At 38.2% G+C, this 22,624-nt stretch overlaps 2 protein-coding genes across 2 annotated transcripts in view; one reads left to right on the plus strand and one right to left on the minus strand.

Annotated features, from left to right (window-relative positions):
- Window positions 1-5,981, plus strand: part of B3GALNT2 (beta-1,3-N-acetylgalactosaminyltransferase 2) — a 16,656-nt gene extending 10,675 nt beyond the window's left edge. Inside the window, exons 8-11 of the mRNA XM_010706992.3 lie at window positions 626-751; window positions 2,429-2,588; window positions 2,980-3,036; window positions 3,382-5,981. Of these exons, the coding sequence (XP_010705294.1) occupies window positions 626-751; window positions 2,429-2,588; window positions 2,980-3,036; window positions 3,382-3,516 (478 nt within the window). The 3' untranslated portion in view covers window positions 3,517-5,981. The remainder of the gene's footprint in view (window positions 1-625; window positions 752-2,428; window positions 2,589-2,979; window positions 3,037-3,381) is intronic.
- The window catches only part of TBCE (tubulin folding cofactor E), a 25,145-nt gene continuing 6,990 nt past the window's right edge, over window positions 4,470-22,624 (minus strand). The window contains exons 4-17 of the mRNA XM_010706991.3: window positions 17,018-17,206; window positions 15,730-15,818; window positions 14,909-15,008; window positions 13,450-13,552; window positions 9,961-10,037; window positions 9,585-9,680; window positions 8,704-8,768; window positions 8,553-8,617; window positions 7,931-8,083; window positions 7,462-7,615; window positions 7,295-7,363; window positions 6,530-6,589; window positions 5,084-5,175; window positions 4,470-4,853 (exon numbers count right to left, since the gene is read on the minus strand). Coding sequence (XP_010705293.1) covers window positions 4,761-4,853; window positions 5,084-5,175; window positions 6,530-6,589; window positions 7,295-7,363; window positions 7,462-7,615; window positions 7,931-8,083; window positions 8,553-8,617; window positions 8,704-8,768; window positions 9,585-9,680; window positions 9,961-10,037; window positions 13,450-13,552; window positions 14,909-15,008; window positions 15,730-15,818; window positions 17,018-17,206 — 1,405 coding nt within the window. The 3' untranslated portion in view covers window positions 4,470-4,760. The remainder of the gene's footprint in view (window positions 4,854-5,083; window positions 5,176-6,529; window positions 6,590-7,294; window positions 7,364-7,461; window positions 7,616-7,930; window positions 8,084-8,552; window positions 8,618-8,703; window positions 8,769-9,584; window positions 9,681-9,960; window positions 10,038-13,449; window positions 13,553-14,908; window positions 15,009-15,729; window positions 15,819-17,017; window positions 17,207-22,624) is intronic.

Consider the following 22,624-nt stretch of genomic DNA (forward strand, 5'->3'; position numbering starts at 1 on the left):
TACTGTAAAACTTAAGGAGACTGCCTTTCTGCCTGAAATTACCCTCTGAAACAAAGTTAGATTAAACCAAGGAATAATCCCTAGAATCTCAAGCTTTGGTTATTTTACAGATGACAGATATTTCAGACAGTTTCAAATAGCCTTTTTCCTATTAGAAGCATGCTTTGTAGAGGAAGCCTAAGTACCAGGTTGTTTCCTCAGGTGTTCTGTATAACTTCCTACAGCTGTACTGCCCTTGAACTGACCATCTCATCCTGAAGAACAGACCACTTTTAACAGCTGTGTGGCCATCATTACCAGGGATTCGTATCCTTCTGAGGCCAATACTGCTTAAGGCAGATTTATTTGTAAATCCCTAATTTGTACTGGAGAACAGAACAGAACTGCAAGATTCTTTTCTGCAGATCCATGCTATAAGATCACTATAGGGTGCAGCTCCATCTTTTTGATAGGACAGGTAGTAAGCCTCAGGCAACAGGGAAACCATTTATAAGTTAGTTGAGGGAAGGAAATGTCTTCATTTACTTCTTCCTTTCTCCTCTGCTTCCCAGAAAAAACCCTTGTGCATTGTTTTGTTGTATAACTGTGGGCTACAGCCAAGCAACTCATCACTTTTCTTTTACAGGACAGTTGAAACAACAAGTTTTGATTTGTTGCTGAAGACGGATGATGACTGTTACATTGATTTGGAGGCTGTTTTTAACAGGATAACACAGAAAAAATTGGACAGACCAAACATTTGGTGGGGAAAGTGAGTTGTTATTGCCTTTTTTTTTTAACTAGATTACTTAAAAGAAAAAGTCATGTACTGGGAGAGAGGTTTGGACAAAAGCATTTCTATATGAGTAATGTCTTCAAGTGTAAATTCTCTAATAGTCACAGTCTCCTGGTAAGACAAGTGTGAGATGAAGAAAGCTGAAATCAGTATAGAAAGTATAACATGAGCAGCAAGGCCTTTACCCCTCAGTTTGAAAGCGGTATAGGAGGGCTGCATCTCTCCTGCCCTGTCTCAGTGGAAGATGAGATGAGAGGTGATGGCCTCAAGTTGCAACCTCCATTGAGGTTGGACATGAGGAAAAACTTCTTCTCTGAAAGCGTGGTCTGGTACTGGAATGGGCTGCCCACGGAGGTTGTGGAGTCAGTGTCCCTGGAGGTGTTCAAGGAACGTTTACATAATGGTACTTAAGGACATGGTTTAATGGGAAATACTGATGGTAGGTGGACGGTTGGCCTGGACGATCTTGGAGGCCTTTTCCAACACTGGTGATTCTGTGTGGTCTGAAGTGGATTGTGGTGTCAGCTGTCTTTTGTCTGCTGGGTGCTTTACATATCAACTTCAGCTGTGAATGTGGACTCTGATTACAGGTCTGCCACGCAGCTGTAATTCCTCTCTGTTACAGAGCTGGTGTCTGAGGTGACAGTTCTTAGAAGCCCACACAAGGTGTTAGCTTACACTTAAGACTAAATTCAGCAATTCTTGAAGCTGCTTGCGAAAAGCACAGAGAACCTGCTGCATTGACACAGTGATGCCAGTTAGCTGAGAATGCATGAGAGACTTGCAAGGCAAGTGTTATACCAGTCTTTTCCTGAAGTGTACAGGAGGGCATTCCCGACACAGCAGTCAGATGGGGTCAGCAGTACGGCGCGGTGCGATAGCATCTTGAAACTGTGCTGCACTGCCTGGGTACGGGAGTCAGTGCAGTGAGAGTGGGCAGGCAGCGCTTCTGGCTTCCTGCAGCTGTCTGGTAGTAAATAAATGTCCCCTAGAGGAGGCAACTGCCAAAATGTGTTTGTGGTAGAGTGATGGCAGCCTTTGTTGAACAGCCGCTTTGTTAAGCTTCGTTTGGAAAAGAGCACAGGGGAGGGGGTGACTCCCAGAAAGCTTCAACAGTAAATCAGTGTTGAGAAAATAAAGCCCTGTCCAGTGTTCCTTTCCAAGAGATGTTTTTTACTGTAACTGTGACTAAGTTACTTTGGTCTAGTAGGGCTATTTTTGGCAGACAATATATAAAATCCAGTACTATATCTTGGGGTTTTTTTGTTTTTTTTTTCTGTGTGGTAGTGGTAGCCAGGTGGGGTTGCACACAGATGTGGCTGTTTGTTAGAGAATGCACTTAAGGATGCTGGTATGTTCCTGGATCCAAACACAGCAGTACTGCAGCCATGTGAGAGACCTGACTGTTGGTGCTACATTCATTTCTGTTCAGAAAACTTCCTGTTACTACCCAAGATGAAAACCAGACTAAAACTTCACTTTCAAGGGTTGTGTTGGATTAGGTTTTGTGCTCTAGAGAAATGAGGCTATCTGGACACTATTTTGGATCACCTTCTACTTCATCCTCTTAGTATTGCTCTTTTCTTAATAATAGTTCATAGGTTTCACAGAGAGCTTTGTATATATACCTCACAGGTCTAATGTGGTTTTCAGTTTCAGACTTAACTGGGCAGTTGATCGAACTGGGAAATGGCAAGAGCTGGAGTACCCGAGTCCTGCCTATCCAGCCTTTGCTTGTGGTTCTGGCTATGTTATCTCCAAAGACATCGTTCAGTGGCTGGCAAGCAATTCTGAAAGATTAAAGACTTACCAGGTATTAAAACTGTGATTCAGTTCTATCTTAAACCGGTTAGAGGAGCAGCATGTACTGTTGCTGACTCGGAAAGAACACTGCTCAAGTATGTGCTGGGTTTTCCTGATTAGTGCTTTGGCTCACTATACTTAGTGATGTTCTAGCTCCCATCACAGCTGTTTTGGACTGAGAAACTCTGGTATGGCAATCTTGGTGGTTGTTTTTGGTTTTGGGGGTTTTTTTGTACTTTTTTCCTTGTGGAAACAGTTTACTGCTTTTTCACAGAAAAGTGCGAGGATTATTGGAACAATTGTGAACTACTCAGACACAACTTTTTGTAGTTAGTCTTTCTTATGTAGGGATGGGCTTTAGGCCTTCCTGGTGCAAATGCTTTTATTGTGTTTTGTCTCAGGGTGAAGATGTGAGTATGGGCATCTGGATGGCAGCTATAGGACCCAAGCGATACCAAGTAAGTCTGCAGAAATTCAGAGGATCTTATGGAAAGAGAGGATGACTCTTGTTAGAATAAATAAAACAAGAGAAACATTCTCTTTTTCCTTTTACAAAACTTGAACCTGCTGCTGGATTAAAATTCAGCAAGCACTTGTTAAAATCAATTTAAAGAACAAAAACACACTCCAAACAACCACCAGCACTCTCCCTTCAAGTCCTCCAAACAGCTCTAGCAGTTCGAGAAGGAATGTACAACTCCAACTGGTGAAACTTCTTAGCAGTATATTTGGCACACAAAGAAAACCTGATTCTTGGAAATACATTCTAAGAAAAACTACTGAAATCACTGTCTCTCTAACAGGATAGTCTCTGGCTGTGTGAGAAGACGTGTGAGAGTGGCATGCTGTCTTCCCCTCAGTACTCCCCACAGGAACTGAGAGAGCTCTGGAGAGTAAAGGAACTGTGTGGAGATCCTTGCAGATGTGAGGAAAGATAATGGGCTTACATCGGCCAACATCGTAGCATATACCGATGATGGAAAACTGTACACTGGGGTTCATTCCTTGAAGAATATGGAACATTGAGGTATCTTTTATCGTTGGGTTTCAACTGAAGTGTGACGATATTTGCACATCCCTTTTGATAATTACAAGTGGACTGATACTATTCAATTTCTATAGTATAGATGTTGATCTGACAAAAACCAAAATGTTTAAGATAAAAATTTCCTTTTTATATAAAAAGTTAAAGACCTACTTGTAATTAATAAATGCACATAAGAATGCCAACTAGCCTGTCTTTTGTAAATTTAAGTACTACTGATTTAACTCTGTATAGAGCTGTACCAGGATCCCAGAGGGAGCTGTGCTTAGTACCAGGGCAGCTGGTCAGTTGTACTTCAGCAGGTTCCATGCTGTTGGAGAGGCTGAGACAGCGAGGGTTTGGGATTTATCTTATCTTGTTCAGTTTGTTTATACCATTGTCATTTTAGATTAAAAAAATAAAATCAAAGTTTGCTTATACCAAATCTTGAAGTACTACAAACCTAGCCTGATGAGGCGGGATTTCTGATAGCTCAGTGTGCTATTGATAAACCTGGAGGTACACGAGTGGAAGTAAAATACTACTGAGGAATAGCACAGCAGAGAATGTAAAATAAATAGCAATGCCCTGCAGTATGCTGAGAACTTATTTATATACTGTGGTATGTTAATACTGTAGGTAGAATTATGGTTTGTCGCATTTTGACCTTAAATATTCTTAGGCTGTGTAGACACTTCTGCAATTACTGCTGATTTACTTTCATTTGCTTTAAGTTTTTTGGAAGTAAGTGGAAACAGAGCAAGTAGCTTCTTTCAGCACTGCACTAGTTTTATCCTAGAGCTATTATAAGCAAAGCAACTTGATCCTGATGTCAGTTCAGTAAAAAAATTCACACTGATGCAGGGGAAAGGTAGTATAAAGTACTGGCAAAAGGGTTACCTGGAGATTTATTTAATTGAGGAATTTAAGCGCTATTTATTTGGTATCTCTTATATAAGACACTCCAATCAAAAGTAAAGGCTTTCATGGAGACCACGACTACGCTTAGGAGCTGGCAGTATTACCACTGAGGCCTCTGGTACCACGTTCTCCCAGACGTGTTCAGGCACAGGTGGTACACGGTGTCTGCAGACAGTCCATGACGCTTCTGCAGTTCCAGTGTTGGCTTTTCCTTCAGTCTGCCAAGGGTGTCTCTTCTTACCACCGTACTAACACAGAGTCTCCATTTTCTATTGAGTAAAACTGCAAAGGCTTTAAGTCGTTGTCAAGTTCAACTTCTTTTCCTTTCAGCTAGAATAAGAAAGGAAGAAAGTAGTCTGATCAGACTTCAGTAAATTCTAGTATATTCAAACCAAACTTAGATCAGGCAGCCAAGGACCGTATTACAGGGGTTCTAAATTACAGCAGGAAGAGCACTCTCCTTGTGTGAAATTAAAGTCATTAGGCAGTACTTTAGAACATGCTATTGAACTTTATCAGCATGAAGTATTTTACTGCTAAATTACCTAATTTTAACTCACTTTAGAACTTTCGTAGGACAGTTTCAGTTCCGAGCCAGGAATTCTAAGTAGGCGATAGAGCAATCCTTTGACCCTTTGAATAGTCATGGACTCTGGAAAAGGGAGGCGGGGGGATAAAGTTGTTAGAAGAATGCTGCTACCACAGAGCTGTACTGTTTTTTCAGCTATACTTGCTCATAGCAACAGTGAAAGGCTGTACTGCTGCTTTAGTTCTAACACTGCAATAACGTATTTTGTACCTGAAATGGTAACTGCTAACATCAAGTTAAAAATGGTTTAATCTCTGGTGGATCAGACATAACACACTACCATGTTTTAAATGTTGGATCCCATATACCAAACTGAAGTGTTACGGCTTCATAATTTACCTTTTTGATTTTCAATTTACTCCATGCTAAAACCAAGTGACCTTTGGGACATGTACCAGTCAGGTTCTGACTGCTGGCAGCTGGCGCCCATTCCTTCAAGTTTTCGTACCTTGAATCGGCTTTCCCGGCACAAATAGCACTGTGGACCTCATGCCATTCCTACCAGAAAGTGCTGCTACATTAGCCAGGCCCCAGCAGACTGCCAGCAGAGCTGCACAGCCGTTTCTATTATGAAGTCAGTTACACTAAGGGGTATTTTTTTTTTTGTAATAAATTTTGAGTAAGTGTAGTTTGCTCCAGAGGTGAGAGCTGTTTGCAATAGATCTACTCGATATAAAAAATAAATTCAACTTTTACTTCTTTTGAAGCTTTACCTAAAGGCACAGCAATAGTGAGTTACTCCTGTAATCCCACACATTGTACTTAAAACAAATATTTTTCTATCAAACATTTTTGTAAAAGCTGTATCTATCTATCATCTGATTTTATGCAACTTGTGATAATAAATGTGATTTTTATTTTAGAATAAAGCTTGACTAAGTTGTTTTCTTTCAGACTCCATTCTGACACATCTTTCCAAACCTTCAGTTTGATTTAGAACAAAGTCTGCTCATCTTAGTTGTCACTACAGGCGCCAAACCTTCACAGAAGATAGATTAGATACAGGTCAGCATCAGTCTCCTGATGTCATTTTTAGGACAGACAAGAGACCTCACAGAGATCTAGAATTGCAGTCTAGATATTTGGCTCTTTCAACTTTGTTCTTATTACTGGTTAGTACATCCATCAGCATTCGGATGCAGTGGTTGGCCTCTGACTGCCTCGTGAAACAGTGGCAGCCATGGTAATAAGAACAAACATCAACTTGTAATTTTCAAACTGGACTGAAAGTAAGTAGATGAGGATCAAAAAAATGACTTTTTAAACTGAGTTCTACATTTGTCATTCCTTTATGTGACAGAATCATCAGGGGACAATTTTCAGAAGCTGACAAAGCGAGAGGCAGCTGACATCCTTTATTACGGTCATTTGTAAAGGAGCTACAAATCAATTGCTAAAACAACAAGACAAGACTTACCTGGTAGCTTTTTCTCTACAGGCTTCTGCTCAGGGTTGTCAGGACATTTAATTGTCAAAGCTTAAGGAAGAACAGCAAGGCATTAGGGAGTGAATGTCAGGCCTTATTCTGACAGGACACAAAAGCTTTCTAAGTCTGCTTTTATACAGACTGTTTCCTCCCCCCTGCCTCATGTACCCTGTTCTACTTTGCTTCTACCTAAACATTAAAAGATAATGCTTTACAACTCTGTTTAGAAGTTTAAAGAAAAAAAAAAAAAAGCTATCAAATTCCTATTCTATCAAATAGGAAACAAAGCTAAGAGAATTTCTACATCTGGGATGTAATCTAGTTTAAGTATATCAACAGCCCCAAAGATCAAAGTTAGCCATATTTTTCCTTGACAGTCCTAAAGTAGTTATATAAATTAAAATACATAATCAGGAAACAGCTGAGTAAGGTTAAAATCTCAAGACTCCTCTGTGGAAAAATCATTCACCCTGGCAGAAGAGAATATCAATACTTCTCTTCCTCACTAAGTCTTAATTAAGAAAATCATTCAGGTTGGATTGCAGGGGAAAAGGAGGTTGCATACAGATGATAAGCAGGTATCCAGTCAAATTCATCGACAAGTATAGTTCTGAGGAGCAAAATAACAAGCTGCAACCCCAGGACCTCTCAAAGGCTTTGGAGCCTCGTGTTCTCCATATACACCCAGGAAACACCAAACTTATAAAAACATTTTCAGTGCAGAAGGAAATGCTTTGACCATTTCTGGCCTCTTACTCAAAAGTTGATTTTTCAGAGTTAAAGGCTGTTGTCCCTTCAGTTCTCCTTCTTCAGGTGCACCATATTCTACGTAAAGGAAAGCACACATAGACATGAGCACTTTTGAGACTAAAATTCAACAGCAGCCCAAAGAAGAGCAACCACAGAATTGGACTTGTACTTACTAAGGCAAAGAGATGGATATCTGGGATGGGCAGCAAGAAATTCTTCACTGGGTTTGTTTCTCACTGGATCCCAGTGCCCTCCAGCTGCTAGCCAGTCCTTCCCAAATATTTTGCGATAATCAAGCTCTGCTCCTCTTCTCTCATCAGGAAAAATCTGTACTGACACAAGAATGGAGCACAATAAAATGATATGGCTTCCCAGAAAAGAAAATCTCATTCACGACACTGACTCATGCTGTTACTTGTGTTCAGTACATTTTAACTCTACAATAATCTTATAAACCCAATCTCTAAGCACTAACTGATCCATACATTTATGCCCCATTTCCAAAGCGACGGAATAGTCAGTACTTTACTTTTCCCACATCCAAACAAACAATCTGAAAAGAAGCTGAACAAAAATTAATCAAGCAACGATTTGAAATCTGTTTTTCTGCAGACTTGTGCAATTTCTTGATGCATCGCATACCTCAGACTTGTTCAAAACCTCCAATTGACTTATCTTGGCAATAATTAGCTGTCTCAGGGTCTCTGGATTCTTCTCTGTGTCCATTAGAGGGTTATTGCGACACTCCAGTACCTGCAAACTTGGCAGTTTCTCAAGCTCATTGATCGACGACCACTGAAATGGAGGGGAAGAGTCTGTTGAGGAAACATAAAGCTCACTGCATTGCAGAACAATAAGCAGTGACATTGGCCTTTCCTCTGCAGTAACTGTGAATGAAACAATTCTTCTGGACAGCAGAACCAACTACTTCCATGCTCTTCATTTGACAAAGAAAATAATCGTAGTACATTTCATTAAAAAAAACTAGATAAACTGGGAGCTACTCAGCATTTTAGATTGATAGAATTCCACATGAGGAATTACGAGGTAGCAGAGGGATAGGACTCACCACCATAAATCTCTTCAATTGAGATGCTAGGGATCTTTTAAAACTCTGAAATTCCCACCTGTGTGTTGACCAAAGAGTTCAGTATTTGCCTCAAGCTCTTACACAAGCAATCAAATTAATCTCAAAATAGCAAATTGTGAGTTACCTTTAAACAAAGACGTTTACAAAATGTGAAGCTCTCACAAGCGAACCTACCTGTGAGATTTTATTGTCATTTATTGCAAGGCGTTTTAAGGAAGGAAACATTTTAGTCTTGCATCCTAGGAAAAAGAATAAGTCCAAACAATAATGAAAACTTTAAGTGAACAGAATTATAAGACCAAAATAAATGGCTTCTTCTACATACCAAAGTCAGCATCGGGAAAGTGTACAGAAGGTATTCCATTGTTGGTAAGTATTAATTGTTCTAATCTGAAATGTAAAAGATATAATGATTAGTACAGAACATTTTTCGGTAAAAACAAACCTCCCAGAAAAACCCACCTCAAGTTTTGCTTTGTTTTTTAAAAGCAAAGATGCAATAGACTTTTGACATCAGTGACAAGTAAACATCAGTAGACAGCACTCAGACCTTAGCAGAGCATTTAGAGAATAAGTGCAGTGATTTCAAGCTGTGTTTCTCACTGTGTTTTGCTTTTAATTAATAAAAAAACAAAACCAACAAAGGACAAATAGATGGAAAGTATGGGATGGCCTGCTCGTGGAAACTGCCCATCACCAATGGTTTTTAATGTCACACCTTCCACCAAAGAGCCCTAACAGCATTCTGCACACTCAAACAACTGTGATGGCTGTGCAGCTACTGATGAACCTCTGTGACACTGTCATGGACACAAAACCATTCCTAAGAAGCCACAACCAAATCTCTTTTGCTTTTCTACAACAACTCTCTACAGTCCTGTTGTCACAGATAAAATGCTGTACATGTTAACACTTAAAGAACTTAGTAAAGTGATAAATAATTTCAGTTTTGTAAGTGTATAATAAAAACTTATTAACACACAACTTAAGAATGTCTTGTTTACAGCAAACTTAAGATTGTATTGAGATAGCTAAAGTAATTTAGTTACTCTCCTCAAGAGAGCAAAATGCTTCTGTTTTAAGTTTCCATTCATCTTCCATGAAGCATAAAAAAAACCAAACATATTTCAGTCCACAAAGACTACACAGAAGAATAAATATACAGGATAAGACAAAGAACTTCCAGCAAATTTGTTTAACAGCTACCTGGGGAGATGTCCTATCAGGTGCAGCTGACTTCCATCCAGGAGCTGGTTGTTTGAAAGGTCTAACAGTTTCAGGGTCTGCAGGACATTATCAGGCCTGCCACATTGAAAAACAATAATAAAGGAAAACAAAAACACCACACAAAAGCAGAATACTTCAGGTTATTTTTCATTAAAATACTAGTTTCCTATGTATATAACTGCATGCAGATAATTGTTCTTATATAAAGTATTGAGAAGTACATCATGTGAAGCTTGCACTGTGTATTTCACAACTATGTCACGGTGACATAAACATTGCAGGAATGTACCTTTATCTGATACATAACTTAGCAGTACATCAGTCACAAAAAACTGATGTATGTTACCCATCTTACCTTTCCAAAACTGTAATATTATTTGAAGTAAGGTATAATTCTTCAAGTACTGGCCATCCTGGAGCACAAAGAAGAACCTACGAGCAAAACATCATTTAATGCAACACAAGTTGGGAAAAAATTATTCCAGAAATTATACTTTATGCAGATTCCCTCAGAATACATTCAGAACTAATCATAGGTCTCAAAACCAGAAATAAGTATTGCAGGTTGCCTAACACTCTTCTTCTTCTAAGCAGCACTTTCTTGTGTCCAGAACTATCAACACAGATAGTTAAAGCTCAGTAAAGACTGGGGCCATGTTGGGGATAATCTGTTGGAATGGCTGGGAAGGATCGGGCACTGGAACAGCCATTGCTGCTGATCAGAAAAGCAAAACATAAATGCAAGATCTATTGCAAAAGAAATAAAGATAAGAAGTAATTTGTCATCATGCAAGTCTGTGATGTTCCTACATGTTTAGTCTCTTCGTGTCAGGAAGTAAATAGTGTGAATGGGAAAGATGGAAAGAAACCTAACAAGAGTCATCAAAGTAATATAACAGAGCTGTTCTCAACTACTTGCATATAAAAAGTTGGGAATTATTAAATGAAATTATCAGGCAGCAAGATCAAAAGCCAAAAGCGATATTTTTTTCATACGGCACATAATTAAATTGATTTTATAAGATGTAGATATAAAAAAATTTGAATAGATCCTCAATGCTGCTAAATAAATCATGAAAGAAAAACCCACAATGATTATTTAAATACAGATTATTTAAACATACGGCCACCAGCTCAGGAAGCCTTGGAATTCCAGATGACATGGTAAGAAGCTCTTACTGTACGCTTGTCTCTATTGCCTCTAATTTTTCCCAACTGCCTGCCACTTGCTAGTGCCAGCAATATGATGCTGCACCTCTGCTCTAACCCTGTGGTTTTCTTCCCCTATATATAAGATACTAGTTTGAGAACAGAACAACAGACAGATCGCTATGATCTAAATACTGAATGAGAAAATAAATGTAGTTTTGGAGTCAAAACTATGGATTACTCTCAAATGGATTAGCTCAGTTTCCACTTCAATGGTTTCTAAGATATTTTACAGGACATCTTGTCCACCCGAAGATTATCTGGTACATGTTGAACAACCAAAGGAATAATACAGTAATATGCTCTCTCAGTGATACACTAACAGAAATCTCAGATGTATTTTGATGTACACATACAATACAGAAATGAAATAACTTTTTGGAAAACCAATGCTCAGGACAGGTAAATATGGGAGTCGTGCAAAACTGCATGACAGTCTCTACCCTTAGAACATTTCAAAAGAGAAGAACAAATGAAAACAAAAATACAGGTCTTCTTTTTTAAGACCTATCCCCATGCCATATATTCTTACATATGGCAAGATATTATTTTGAAATGCTCTAGATTGCTCTAATTTTCATGAAAACATTTCCAGGATTTTCAGACTTCTTTTACATTCTCATTGACAGTCTCTGCATTACTCTGTGGCTTGGATCACATTCATTATTATTTTCTATTAAAAAGCCAACTTCTCAATGTAACTTCCCATGCAGCTTTAGCAATAACATTTTAAGTGGCTTCTTCACAGAGTATTAATAACATGGAGTGCCTTTAATTCTTCCCTTTTATGTGCCCTGGAACACCACCTCTTTTAAGCACAGGCTTATATCTTATGAGGGAATTAATCAAACAAACGTTAATTTTACAAAAAAGACTTCTGCATCAAAAGCCTCTTTACCAGCTACGCTAAACTGTCAGCTAGAGTGGAGTCTCAAAAACATATGCAAAATGTTATCTAATTTTAAACTGCTCTGACTAACCAGAGGCTTAGCTTTGAACCTTCGTTACCCGTATTGAACTGTAACCTGCATGAAGTAGTGGTCAGGTGCTGGAATGGGCTGCCCAGGGAGGTGGTGGAGTCACCAACCCTGGAGGTGTTCAAGGAACATTTAGTTGTTGTGTTGAAGGACATGGTTTAGTGAGAACTTGTATGGGGCTGCTGAATCATGACCTGAACCTCTGATTGATCACCTGAGGCGAGCAATGAGTCAACCACAGGAGCACAGGTGAAGGCAATTCACCTGTGCTGCAGGAAGGGATGGAGCCTGGCTCCACCTCTCCTAGACCCATTTAAGAGCTGACTGCCAGTGAGGAAGGATCTCTTCTGGAGATCTGTTCCACTGGAGTCTATCCTGTGAGTCCAGGATAGGGTGAGTGTTCTTTTTTTTTCCCTACTCTAGTTTAATAATTATATCAGTCAAACTCCTGGATATACTATATCGTCTGTATATTCATTAATTGTACAACTATATCATCTGTATTTTCATTGATTGTACAGAACTATTGGTAGATAGTTGGACTGAACAATCTTGTAGGTCTTTTTCAACCTTCATGATTCTATAATTCTAAACCAAAGCTGCACAACTCTTTTAGCTACCCTGGTTGGGATGCAAGCCGCTAGTAGCACCAACCTCTTCACAGTGCACAAATTTACTCTGATGTAACTGCATTAGACAGCATCTGTGTTGTCTGTAGTCATGAAATTCTTCCATTCAATTCAACATTCATATTGCTGCCATTATGGAAAGATTATCAACTAGTACCAATGGTTTAAAAGGACAATAGATAGATACTAAAAAAAAAACCAATAGCAACAATCCTCCTCTAGCCTCAAGAGAAGAAACTGAAAACACTTAACTTCCACTTCAATCAGTACACCAGTTCTGGTAAGTATTCTGTTATTGCATAGCAGTTGACAGCAGAAATTTGAAAATTCAGCTGATTTCTCAACACGGTACTTATAAGATCTGATGCAGAGAAATCCAAATAATGAGCTAGTACTAACAAGTCCCTATAAGTAACGTAGCGCTACTGAAAAGGGATTCATAAGGTCTTCTCCTCCAGCCACTCCAGATAAAATGCCATTGCTAACATATTTGACAACAGGACTTTGCCCTTAATGAGGTGAGATATCAGGGCAGAATCAATGAAATATTTGCATGTTTCAGTTCCTGAAACAAGTCAGAGCTTAGTTTATTCTGTGCTGAATCTGTGTTGTATGATGTATTTCAAGTATTTTCGTTGGTCAGTTTCATGCTGATGCATAAAGGTGCCAAAGTAACTATTTCACATCATACTGACCCATGTTCTCTTTGCATTTGTTCTATTTACTACATTAAAGCACATACAAACTCTTACTAAACTCAAGGAAACAAAATTTTCAAGTTTTTGAAACATGAAGTGTACTTTAACTGCTTTATCTTGACTTGGTAGTTTACAGATGTAAATGAAGTCAAACATTTCTCATTAAACTCCTGTGCCAATATAATCTAGATTTCCAACAAATACAGTTATGTTACAGCACCTTTCCTAAGGATGATCACATTTCAGAAGAATAATATAATGTATAAATATTTACTGTGCTTTACTTGTCTAAAAATCTAGCAGTATTAAAAAAAACTTAGAAAGTTATTACCTCTGTCCATGTTATCTCAGTCTGATTAAGTGCCAGTGTTGTCAGCTTTGAAAATGCACTAGATTTAGAAATTGATGTAGATGGAAATTTCATTTTGTTTCCACTGTGCAAAGAGAGTAATTATTAGCATAAATTGAAATCTAATTGTTCATGAAGTCATGCAATTGGAATTACAGAGTAAGGACAAAAATGAGCATAGTTTAAAAAAAAAGTCACTGATAGCATTTCATGCACCTAAAAACACTACAAGATATAATTCTACTTACATTCAAACTCATTCTTTCCTAATTTACCTTCCTACTTCATGCATGCATATTTACTCACCTGTGGCTTCCCCCACACCTTCCTTCCCTACATTTGAAACTTGAAAATAATGGCTTTCTTTAATAAGAAATGAAATCAAGCCTGATTTGGGGCTTAAACTCCTTATTTCTGTTTCATTCTCAGTAGTTTCAATCAGCACTATGTAGAAAATGTGGACAGCAAAAATATCACTATCAAACAGTTAAAAGATTCAATACTGAAGATTTCAAATTAGTTTTCGTTATCTGCCCCTCATAAAAGTTCTTATTTCTTTCTTAAAGTCTGATGTACTTGAGTATTAGTACAAGAAATCGCTCAATGTAGTTACACTATTTTTTCCCCATTTAAACAAGTTCTGAGAGAGTTCGTAGACTTTATTGGTGGATTGGATACTTCCTCCAACACTACTTGTGCACACAAATTCATTAACAGACCTACCTGGTAACTTTTTAAGAATAAACTCTTGACAGAAGATCAAAACAATTAAAAAAAAAATAATTCAAACTATAAGCTGCAAATTCCACCCTTGCTTCCATTTTGCATTCCAATTTTATCACAAACAACTTCTAAGTACCCATAAGCCTAGGCCATGTTTCTCAACAATGGAAATGAAAAGATTATTTAAAGTAAACTAAGGTAATTTTTCCATATTCTCACACATGCTGATAATAATAAATCACAACTACATATGCTTTATGCAATGTTAAACCCTAATATTACAAATAGCACCCAGGTTGTAATACCTATTCAGTGCTAAACACTGAAGAATATATATTCTTAAATAGTTGTAGGTGTTTTATAGCTAACCTGAGAAAAATATAACCAAATACAAACATTGGGTACACCTTATTATAGCAACTCAGTGTTTATTTCAATCTAGCTTACATTGCTTTCAAATTATTCTAGCTACACTGCGTGTATCATACAGTGAAGGTTTTGGAAGTTCTTAGTAGGACAAGAGATCACATATGCAAGCATGTATATACACTCTTAAACAGTGAGATTTAAAAAAAAAAGAAATTAAAACTTAGCTGTCATTAAAACCAATACTGAAGCACTCAATTATCTTCTGAAAGTTGACCTCATATCTAAAGTAGTCTCTTCTTTTTTTTCCTTACCTCCAAAGGAACAGAAATCCAAATATGAATATTTATACCTGATATCAAGTGTTTCCAGATTCGGAACTTGAGAAGCAATATCTATTACTGTATCCCAGTATGCCACCAGATTTTTTGATAGATCTATATGTCTGATATCTGAAATTTCATATTAAGAAAACAAACATCTCAAGCCTGAAATTCCTTTTTCAGGAACTAGAATTAGGTTTTGGTTTTGAATCAAATAAGGGAAAATGGAATATATTTTTGCTATCCCTAAGAGGTACTACCATTCAGTTACAGCAAACTTTACATTCATCTGTACAGAAAGTGCAGCACAGAAATGGCTTAGAGGTGTTGTAAAAGAGCTTAACTTTACAAATCTTAAAAAGGATAAATTTCTGCATTGATAGCAATTTTTACCAGTCCCCATAAATGAAATAACTGGCTTTGATTTTTTTGTAACATTGCTGTAACATGTAGTCCACTGAATACATTATTTGTTACATATTTGAAACCTGTGGTACCTACAGAACAAATCAACTGTGTTTTATATGGTAATCTATTCTAGAGTTGTATTGAAAAAAAAATTAAAAAATCCTATAGCTGGAAACTTCTGAAATTGCAGCCACAGTAATAACCTCCAATAATATTGCTATTTTCAGTCACTATCTGCATTCTTCCTCAAAAACTGCGGGCTCCTACATTTTAACTCTGTAAACACTGAACTGAGCTTATAAATACAAACTTCAATTTTAAATATTTTTTGTAACAAAAGGATAAAGATACTCTTCCTCGTTCCTTGAAATGAACACTCAGTGTTAAAATACAAACTTTATTTGTGGTATTGCATTATATAGCAAATACTCCAAAAGGATACTAGCACACGTTCCACTGATTTCCTCTTTCTGGCCCGCGTGGCTCACTGTGCATTCATGCACTGAGATATGTACCAGTCGGTGCAGCTGGCTAAATGAAGAAGAACACGCTGTTAAGCAATCTTCAAACACAAACGTGCACAATACATAAGCACCTGGTTGTTACAAAAAAAATATTTTTTTCATAAATATCTCCTTGAGAATGAGTGTCATACACTATATCTCTCTTGTATACCTCTTGTACTACAAAACAGGTCTGGTTGAATCACACTTCTTCTCTCCCACTTTCCTCTTCCCCTTCACGCACCTCTCCTCTGCCTCCCACAGATTACAACTGATACACATCAGAAAAAGTCATAAAACAGACAAAATGTATGCAAACTGGAATTTAGTTTGGCATTTCCAAGTAATTCTTTTTGTAATAGTTTTTTGCAAGGAGTTCTAAGTAATTTTATATTCTTTATATCACTTATGAAAAAAGGGGGGAAAAAGGCATTTTTGACTGTTAAATACGTTCTGGGAGACAAAAGGAATACAGTTGTGGAATACTAGCTCAGAGAGCAGACTGTCACCTACTGAACTGATACCTCGCTGGTGCTGGAGGCCATTCAAACTGCAGTCTATTGCACATCATTAAATCAGTTTCTTTTTTCTTACCCTCACAAATAAATGGAAATTGACATGGACTACTGAAAGACATCAGTAGCTGTACAGTGACTTTCTGACTTCCTTCTCTTTGTTACATAGTCATTGCTGATACCGTTAAACTAAAATGAAACAAGAAGGACCATATTTATATTCAGAAAATCCACTTATTTGAAATAGACCAGGAATGTATATATACAAAGTTATAAAACACATTATTGATGATACAAAAAAAATCTTAACTGTGTGCAATTTGGCAATTGTAGCTGCTACACAAGTGGAGTCAATACACTGATCCAACAGAAAACTAGCCTACACAACAGTGAATGGTTTCATACTGGCTCAACAAGCCAAACCAGCTCACCTTTTGGTGAGCAGAAACAGAGAAAGGGAACAAGCAAGGCCAATCCTTTTGTCAGCAGCAAACAATCACATCAGATCAAAATACTATGTGAAATTATAGACTCAATATCTTAAATTTCAAGCGACCTTTAATTTGTCAACAAGTATCTTGAACTTAGGGAAAACAATATTCCAATAGTCATGGAATAAGACCTTAGGAACTGAGGACCATATGATTTTGCTTTCCTTATTATCAAACTAGTATTTGACACGAGCGTATCTTAGATTTTACATTACGCTTGCCTTTGTTTTTTTTCAATAGAATCTCTGCCAACAAATTCCACGGTCTTCTTTCCAAATACACACGTATTCTCTATTCCATTTTGAGCATCTTGTTTTTCATTCAATCCATACCGGCCCTTTACTGCAGTAAGAAAATCTACTCCGAAATTTGCTTTGTTTGGGCGGATAAATGACCCTCCTCTGGGATGCCTGGAAAAGAGCAAGGAAACGGCGAAAGATGAAAAGTTACCATTAGAATGATTTAAAAAAGAGAAAGCTTAAAAACTGATTATTACTTTATAAAAAATACCACGAACCAAAGCAGTCAGAGAGCAACTGTACGGACTAATATCAGACATCTCTACTCCTGCTCAGCAAAACTAGGCAATATTTGCAAAGTATCACTGCTAGTATTTGACACAAGTTTACATTGTAAGATACTGTAAGAACTGAAACGCATCAACACCAAATGTACTCAAACGTGAACATTACCACATCAGTGGTGGTGCCATTGTCAGTGCCAATAGCAGAAAAAACTGCCCGGTTCTTTCCAAACTCATTATGAACTCATTCTTACTCAGCAAATCAAGTTTCTACCAATTGACAGACACAAACTTACCTCAAATCATGTGACAAATACGTCTGGAGTCTTAGCTCTACCTAAGACCCATAAGAACACTCAGAATAGTAGCCATTTCACCTGAATAATTCATTTGAAATGTTGAGATTGAGAATGTACTTTGTCCTTTCATCCAAAAAAAAAAAAAAATGACATAAGAAGTGGTACAATTTGTATCTTATCTCATACTAACTCAAATAAATAAAAAAAACTAATAGTAACTTAGTAAAATTTTGAAACTGAATATTCAACAAAATTACCAAGCTAATGCACATTCTACGCAGTCCTACGAAATGTCTGAGTTTTTCTTGTGCTGAAAAAAAACCACATACCAATTTCTAGCCATGTAATTGCTTTGACAATTTCTATCAGAATTAGAAAGGAAATAGTAGGGTGAACTGGCAAAGACAAGTTGTGGAAGTGGTGGTATCACAGAACAGATGGAGGATATAATAGGAGGATCAGCCAGAAAACAGCAGGAATAAAATTGGTAGTTATGATTACCTGTCTGCCTTCCAGCTGAGAAGAGCACTGACTTTGATTGGAAAGTACCCAGGAGGAAGAAACCACTTACGTAAATAAAATTCTTTTCAAGACATCACATAAGCATTGAGTGGCTCATTAACAAACCATAATATACATCATCAACTCTACTGAATCCAAAATTCTCTCAGAAAAACAGTAACTAGAGACCATGAATCCTATGGATCCATCACAAGGAGATGGGCACCATATATTCATATTGTAATTAAAAAAATCAGTACTGGAAAGTGCCTCTGCTAGTTTTATTCATTAATATTTGCAGTATTTACATAAGTGCTTTCATATCCTAATAATAATCTGGATTGAAACAAGATATTATTTACTCTAAATACTTCACTTTTCATACTCAACACAAATTTTCAATTATGTACATTTTTGCTCCAGCAACACCTTTTTGAGCCCTTCTTCCCATTTCTTTGAAGTTATTCTTCATAATTTGCAAACATTTGATTAATTCAAATGTTCAATTTTCTCTAACATAAATTTGTGACACCTTCTTAATACAACTTATTTTAACAATAAATCACATTTTCACTACCTTATTAACTATACCTCTTGCAAGTGAAGTACATCATTCATATTTTAGTATTTACTCAAGTCAAATAGCTCCGTAGATAGTAGATGCTTCAAGATCCTACCAGCTCTAGCAATTGTTCTTACTTATCTGTAACTTACCTTACCTCCTGCTGTGTATTTAGTTTGAAATCTTCCATTCTTCTTCCCATCATCTTGTCTCTCCCCATTTTGTCATCCCTATTCCTTTGCACTCAAAAATTTTGTTTTTTCTCTCCTCTCTCCAGCTCACTCATCGGAGTTAATCTTAAACCCTCCATACCAGCATCCTTCTCATCATGCTGTTTATCCCTGGCACAGACAAAGCCTTTGGACCTCTCCATTACCATACTGCTTCCTAAACCCATTTCTTACCTCTCGGGTCACTGTTTCCATTGACACCCCTTTTCTCTCACTATCTTTTCAGAAGCCAGTTCTACCCTCGAGGAAAAAAAAGAAAACAAGGAAACTAGCTTGCCCTGTTTTCCAAGCACTAAGGTGATCTGAAGCTACAGTTAAATATGGTACATTTCTTCTCTCAAGCCTCTCCTATTTTTTTGTTACTGTTGTCTTGTTTTGATTAGAGAAAGATCACGGCGAAAGATCTCCTGTTTTTGTCACTTCTGAGTATTCTCCCTTTTAGCACAAACTTACGTAATGTATAATCAAATCCATTCCACAGTCTCTTTTTTCGGTTCAATTTTATTAATCTTACCTGCCTTTTCAAGAACTGTCCAAGAGAAGGTCAGAAGAGATTTTGCAATAAGACCTTATTTTCAGGCATGATTACATGTTCCAGGAGAGCTGTACTCTCCTTGAACATGTAACTTGTTTCCCCTAAAATACATTCCCTGTATTAATCTTCACACTAGGGAATAGGAGCTGTACAAGCCACATGCCCATATCACACAACCAATGTACAGCACCTGGACTCATGAAGGAGCATGCCTATAGGCATCCAATCTTCATAACTGGAAAACAAAGAGATCACAGAATATCCAAAGTGGAAGGGAGCCACAGGGATCATTAAGCCCAGGTCCCAGCTCCACACAGCACCACCTCAAATCCAAACCCTGAGAACGATGTCCAAACACTCCTTGAACTGCAGCACTCGGGGCCGTGCCCACAGCCCTGTGCAGCCCGTTCCATGCCCACCGCCCTCTGGTGCAGCACCTGTCCCCAACCCCCACTGCCCTCCCCTGACACAACTCCATGCCATTCCCTCGGGCCCTGTCACTGTCACACAGAGCACAGCTCAGCGCTGCCCCTCCGCTCCCTGTGAGGAGCTGCAGCCGCCATCAGGCCTCCCCTCAGCTCCTCTGCTTTGGGCTGAGCACACCCAGGGACCTCCAATGCTCCCCATGCATCTTGACCTCTGGACTTTTTCACTGTCTTCGTAGTCCTCCTTTGGATGCTGTCTCATAGTTTCATGCCCTTCTCATATTCTGGAATATGTCCAATCTGGGCTCTGGCAATCAGCTAGTGAGAGAGATCTTGGTATTGTTGTCCTGGATCATAAAGGTAGACAGAAAGCTTTCTTTGTCCAGTACTGTCTGTTTTGCAATGAATACAGCAAGATAGTTATCATGGGTGAAGGCATACACACTACAGTGATCAGACGGTGTCAGAAATGTCAGCTATTTGAACCCATGCACCTCATCTAGATGGTCTGTAAACAGATTTTTTCCTTTTAGGGGGAGGTTCTCAATAAATCAGACTTCTTTTAAAAGAAACTACATGCTGTAATAAAGAAAATCCTTCAAATTTTATTTTAGAATAGAGGCTGTGATTGCTGTGACATCAAACAAAACTCGTGAGTGACACCTAGGATTAGTGAGTGACACCTAGGATTAGTCTGCTATGATGTATCAAATTCCCGACTACACAGCAGAAGCTTTGAAGGTGTCAGCAAGTAATTGAAGTTCTTGCAAGTTAACCTCAGTCAAACAGACGTGAAAGCTGACTCTGAACTTTCCCAAAACAAGAGAAGAAAAAAATTGGACACCTGCAGTTCCAGATGCTCACTTGAAGGTTCTACATTCACAAGAACCGCTTAGAGCAGCTTTATTTCAACACCCTTCTACTGCCAGCAGAGGGCAGAAGTCGCAGATGAGTACAGCAGCACCACAGAGAAACAACCAAACCTTCCTACCCGAGACCTTCCAAGGCTAAAAGCAGCCTTGAAAATGCATTCTCCCCTTAGCACACAGCAACTGCTTTTTCTTCATAGATACTAAAATGACAATGACATCTTCCTGTATCTAAAGAACTTCTTTGTGTTCTAAGTAGATATTTTGGGAGGTGAATTTGCCATTCTTGAAGGAGAGAGCTTAATTTAATATGAAGAGGTCCTTTTTTTAGGTAGCAACACAAATGTCATGCAAACAGTAATGCCTGATGGTCACAGCTGCTGTCTATAAATTTAAAAACGTGTCCCTATACAACTTATAAAAGTCAGCTGAAGAAACTGAAAATATGCAATGCCTTTGGCAAGGATAGTCCGCCATTTCAGGACTAAAAAATACACAAAAATCAAAGTTCCCAGCAGAAGTAAAATTAATAATGCAAGGAGGGTGTGGGATGGGAGAGGAGGTCACAAAGAACAACAAAAAACAAGCAGTTGTAATTCAGCAATTTTGAACATAGCAGAGAATCAAGTTTTACAGTTACAGTGCTTCCCTACTTTTCTCCGTCTGGGCAAACCTAGGGAAAGGCCTTAACATTTAATATGGTCAACACTCTTAGTAACAGTGCCAGCTGAAAGTCAGAAGTGTCTGGGGAAGAACGAAGCTATTCTTTGGCAGGAGGTAAGAGCTCTTTCAATTATGAATCAAAACACGCCGTGTGTTACAACAGGAAGTCACTCCCAACTTAGGAAATAAGCACAGAAGTACGTCAGCCAGTACTGGGCAGTCCAGCAAAATGGCACAGATGAAAACGGCTGCTAAAATAGCAATGCATGTGTAAACACTGCGTGCGAAAGGAATACCTGAAACTGTCTGAGAGGATGCCTGTTCAAAAACCCAGGATAGCTAAGGAGGAAGATGAGCCTTTTGCCACACTAAGCAGTAACCAGGGAATTGCTCAGGCTCTTTTTCCAACGGGAGGAGGAAGACCTCAGATCGAAGGAAGCACAAGAGAAACCTAAACGTTTTTTAATTCGGGGAAAAAGAAGAGAATGCCAAAGCAACAGTCGAGACTTGGTTTAACACTGCCAAAAGTCACCCTGCTGGCAGCATCACTTCTTCCTTCTCTTCACATGAGAGCTGGATCACCCACATGTCTCACAGGAGATGTGGGGACACACATGCCTAGGGTAGGCATGTGCACTTCAGCCCACATCTCCCAGGGAGTAACTTTGCTAACGGGTGCATGGGACAAAAACTTTGTTTTGAAAGCATACTCGTGTTTCAAAAGCTGTATATAATCTTTAAGACTATTTTAAGGCTTGATTACTCAACTCTCATTTCACCTGAAGTTACGTGATACACTACTGCAACTGAAGGTCAAAATAATAGCTTCCTCTGTTTCTATGGAACAAGACTTTATTATGAGGAAAAAGATTGAAAGAAATGTCACAGTATGCACTGTTATTTCCAGATAATCCAGATTTGATGAACACGCTCACAATGTCAGCGTATTCTGAAGCACTGCTATAACGTCCACTGGTTCTCACACTCTTTAAGAAGTTGAATTAGTACCACATAACATATGATTCAAACACTGCCACAAAACAAATATATTTAGTCCTAGTTCCATAAAACTCATTACAAAGACCACAGAGAATTGTATGCAGTTCTACAGATTTAACCAAATAAGGACTACCAAGAAGATCCCCTGGTAAGGGAAATTGCATATTCAGTTGTACTTCCCTCTTAGAATGCCATTTTGAAACATCTCTCTCTCTCTTTTTT

The sequence above is a fragment of the Meleagris gallopavo genome, chromosome 2 (assembly GCF_000146605.3).
Source record: "Meleagris gallopavo isolate NT-WF06-2002-E0010 breed Aviagen turkey brand Nicholas breeding stock chromosome 2, Turkey_5.1, whole genome shotgun sequence".
Lineage (NCBI taxonomy): Eukaryota > Metazoa > Chordata > Aves > Galliformes > Phasianidae > Meleagris > Meleagris gallopavo.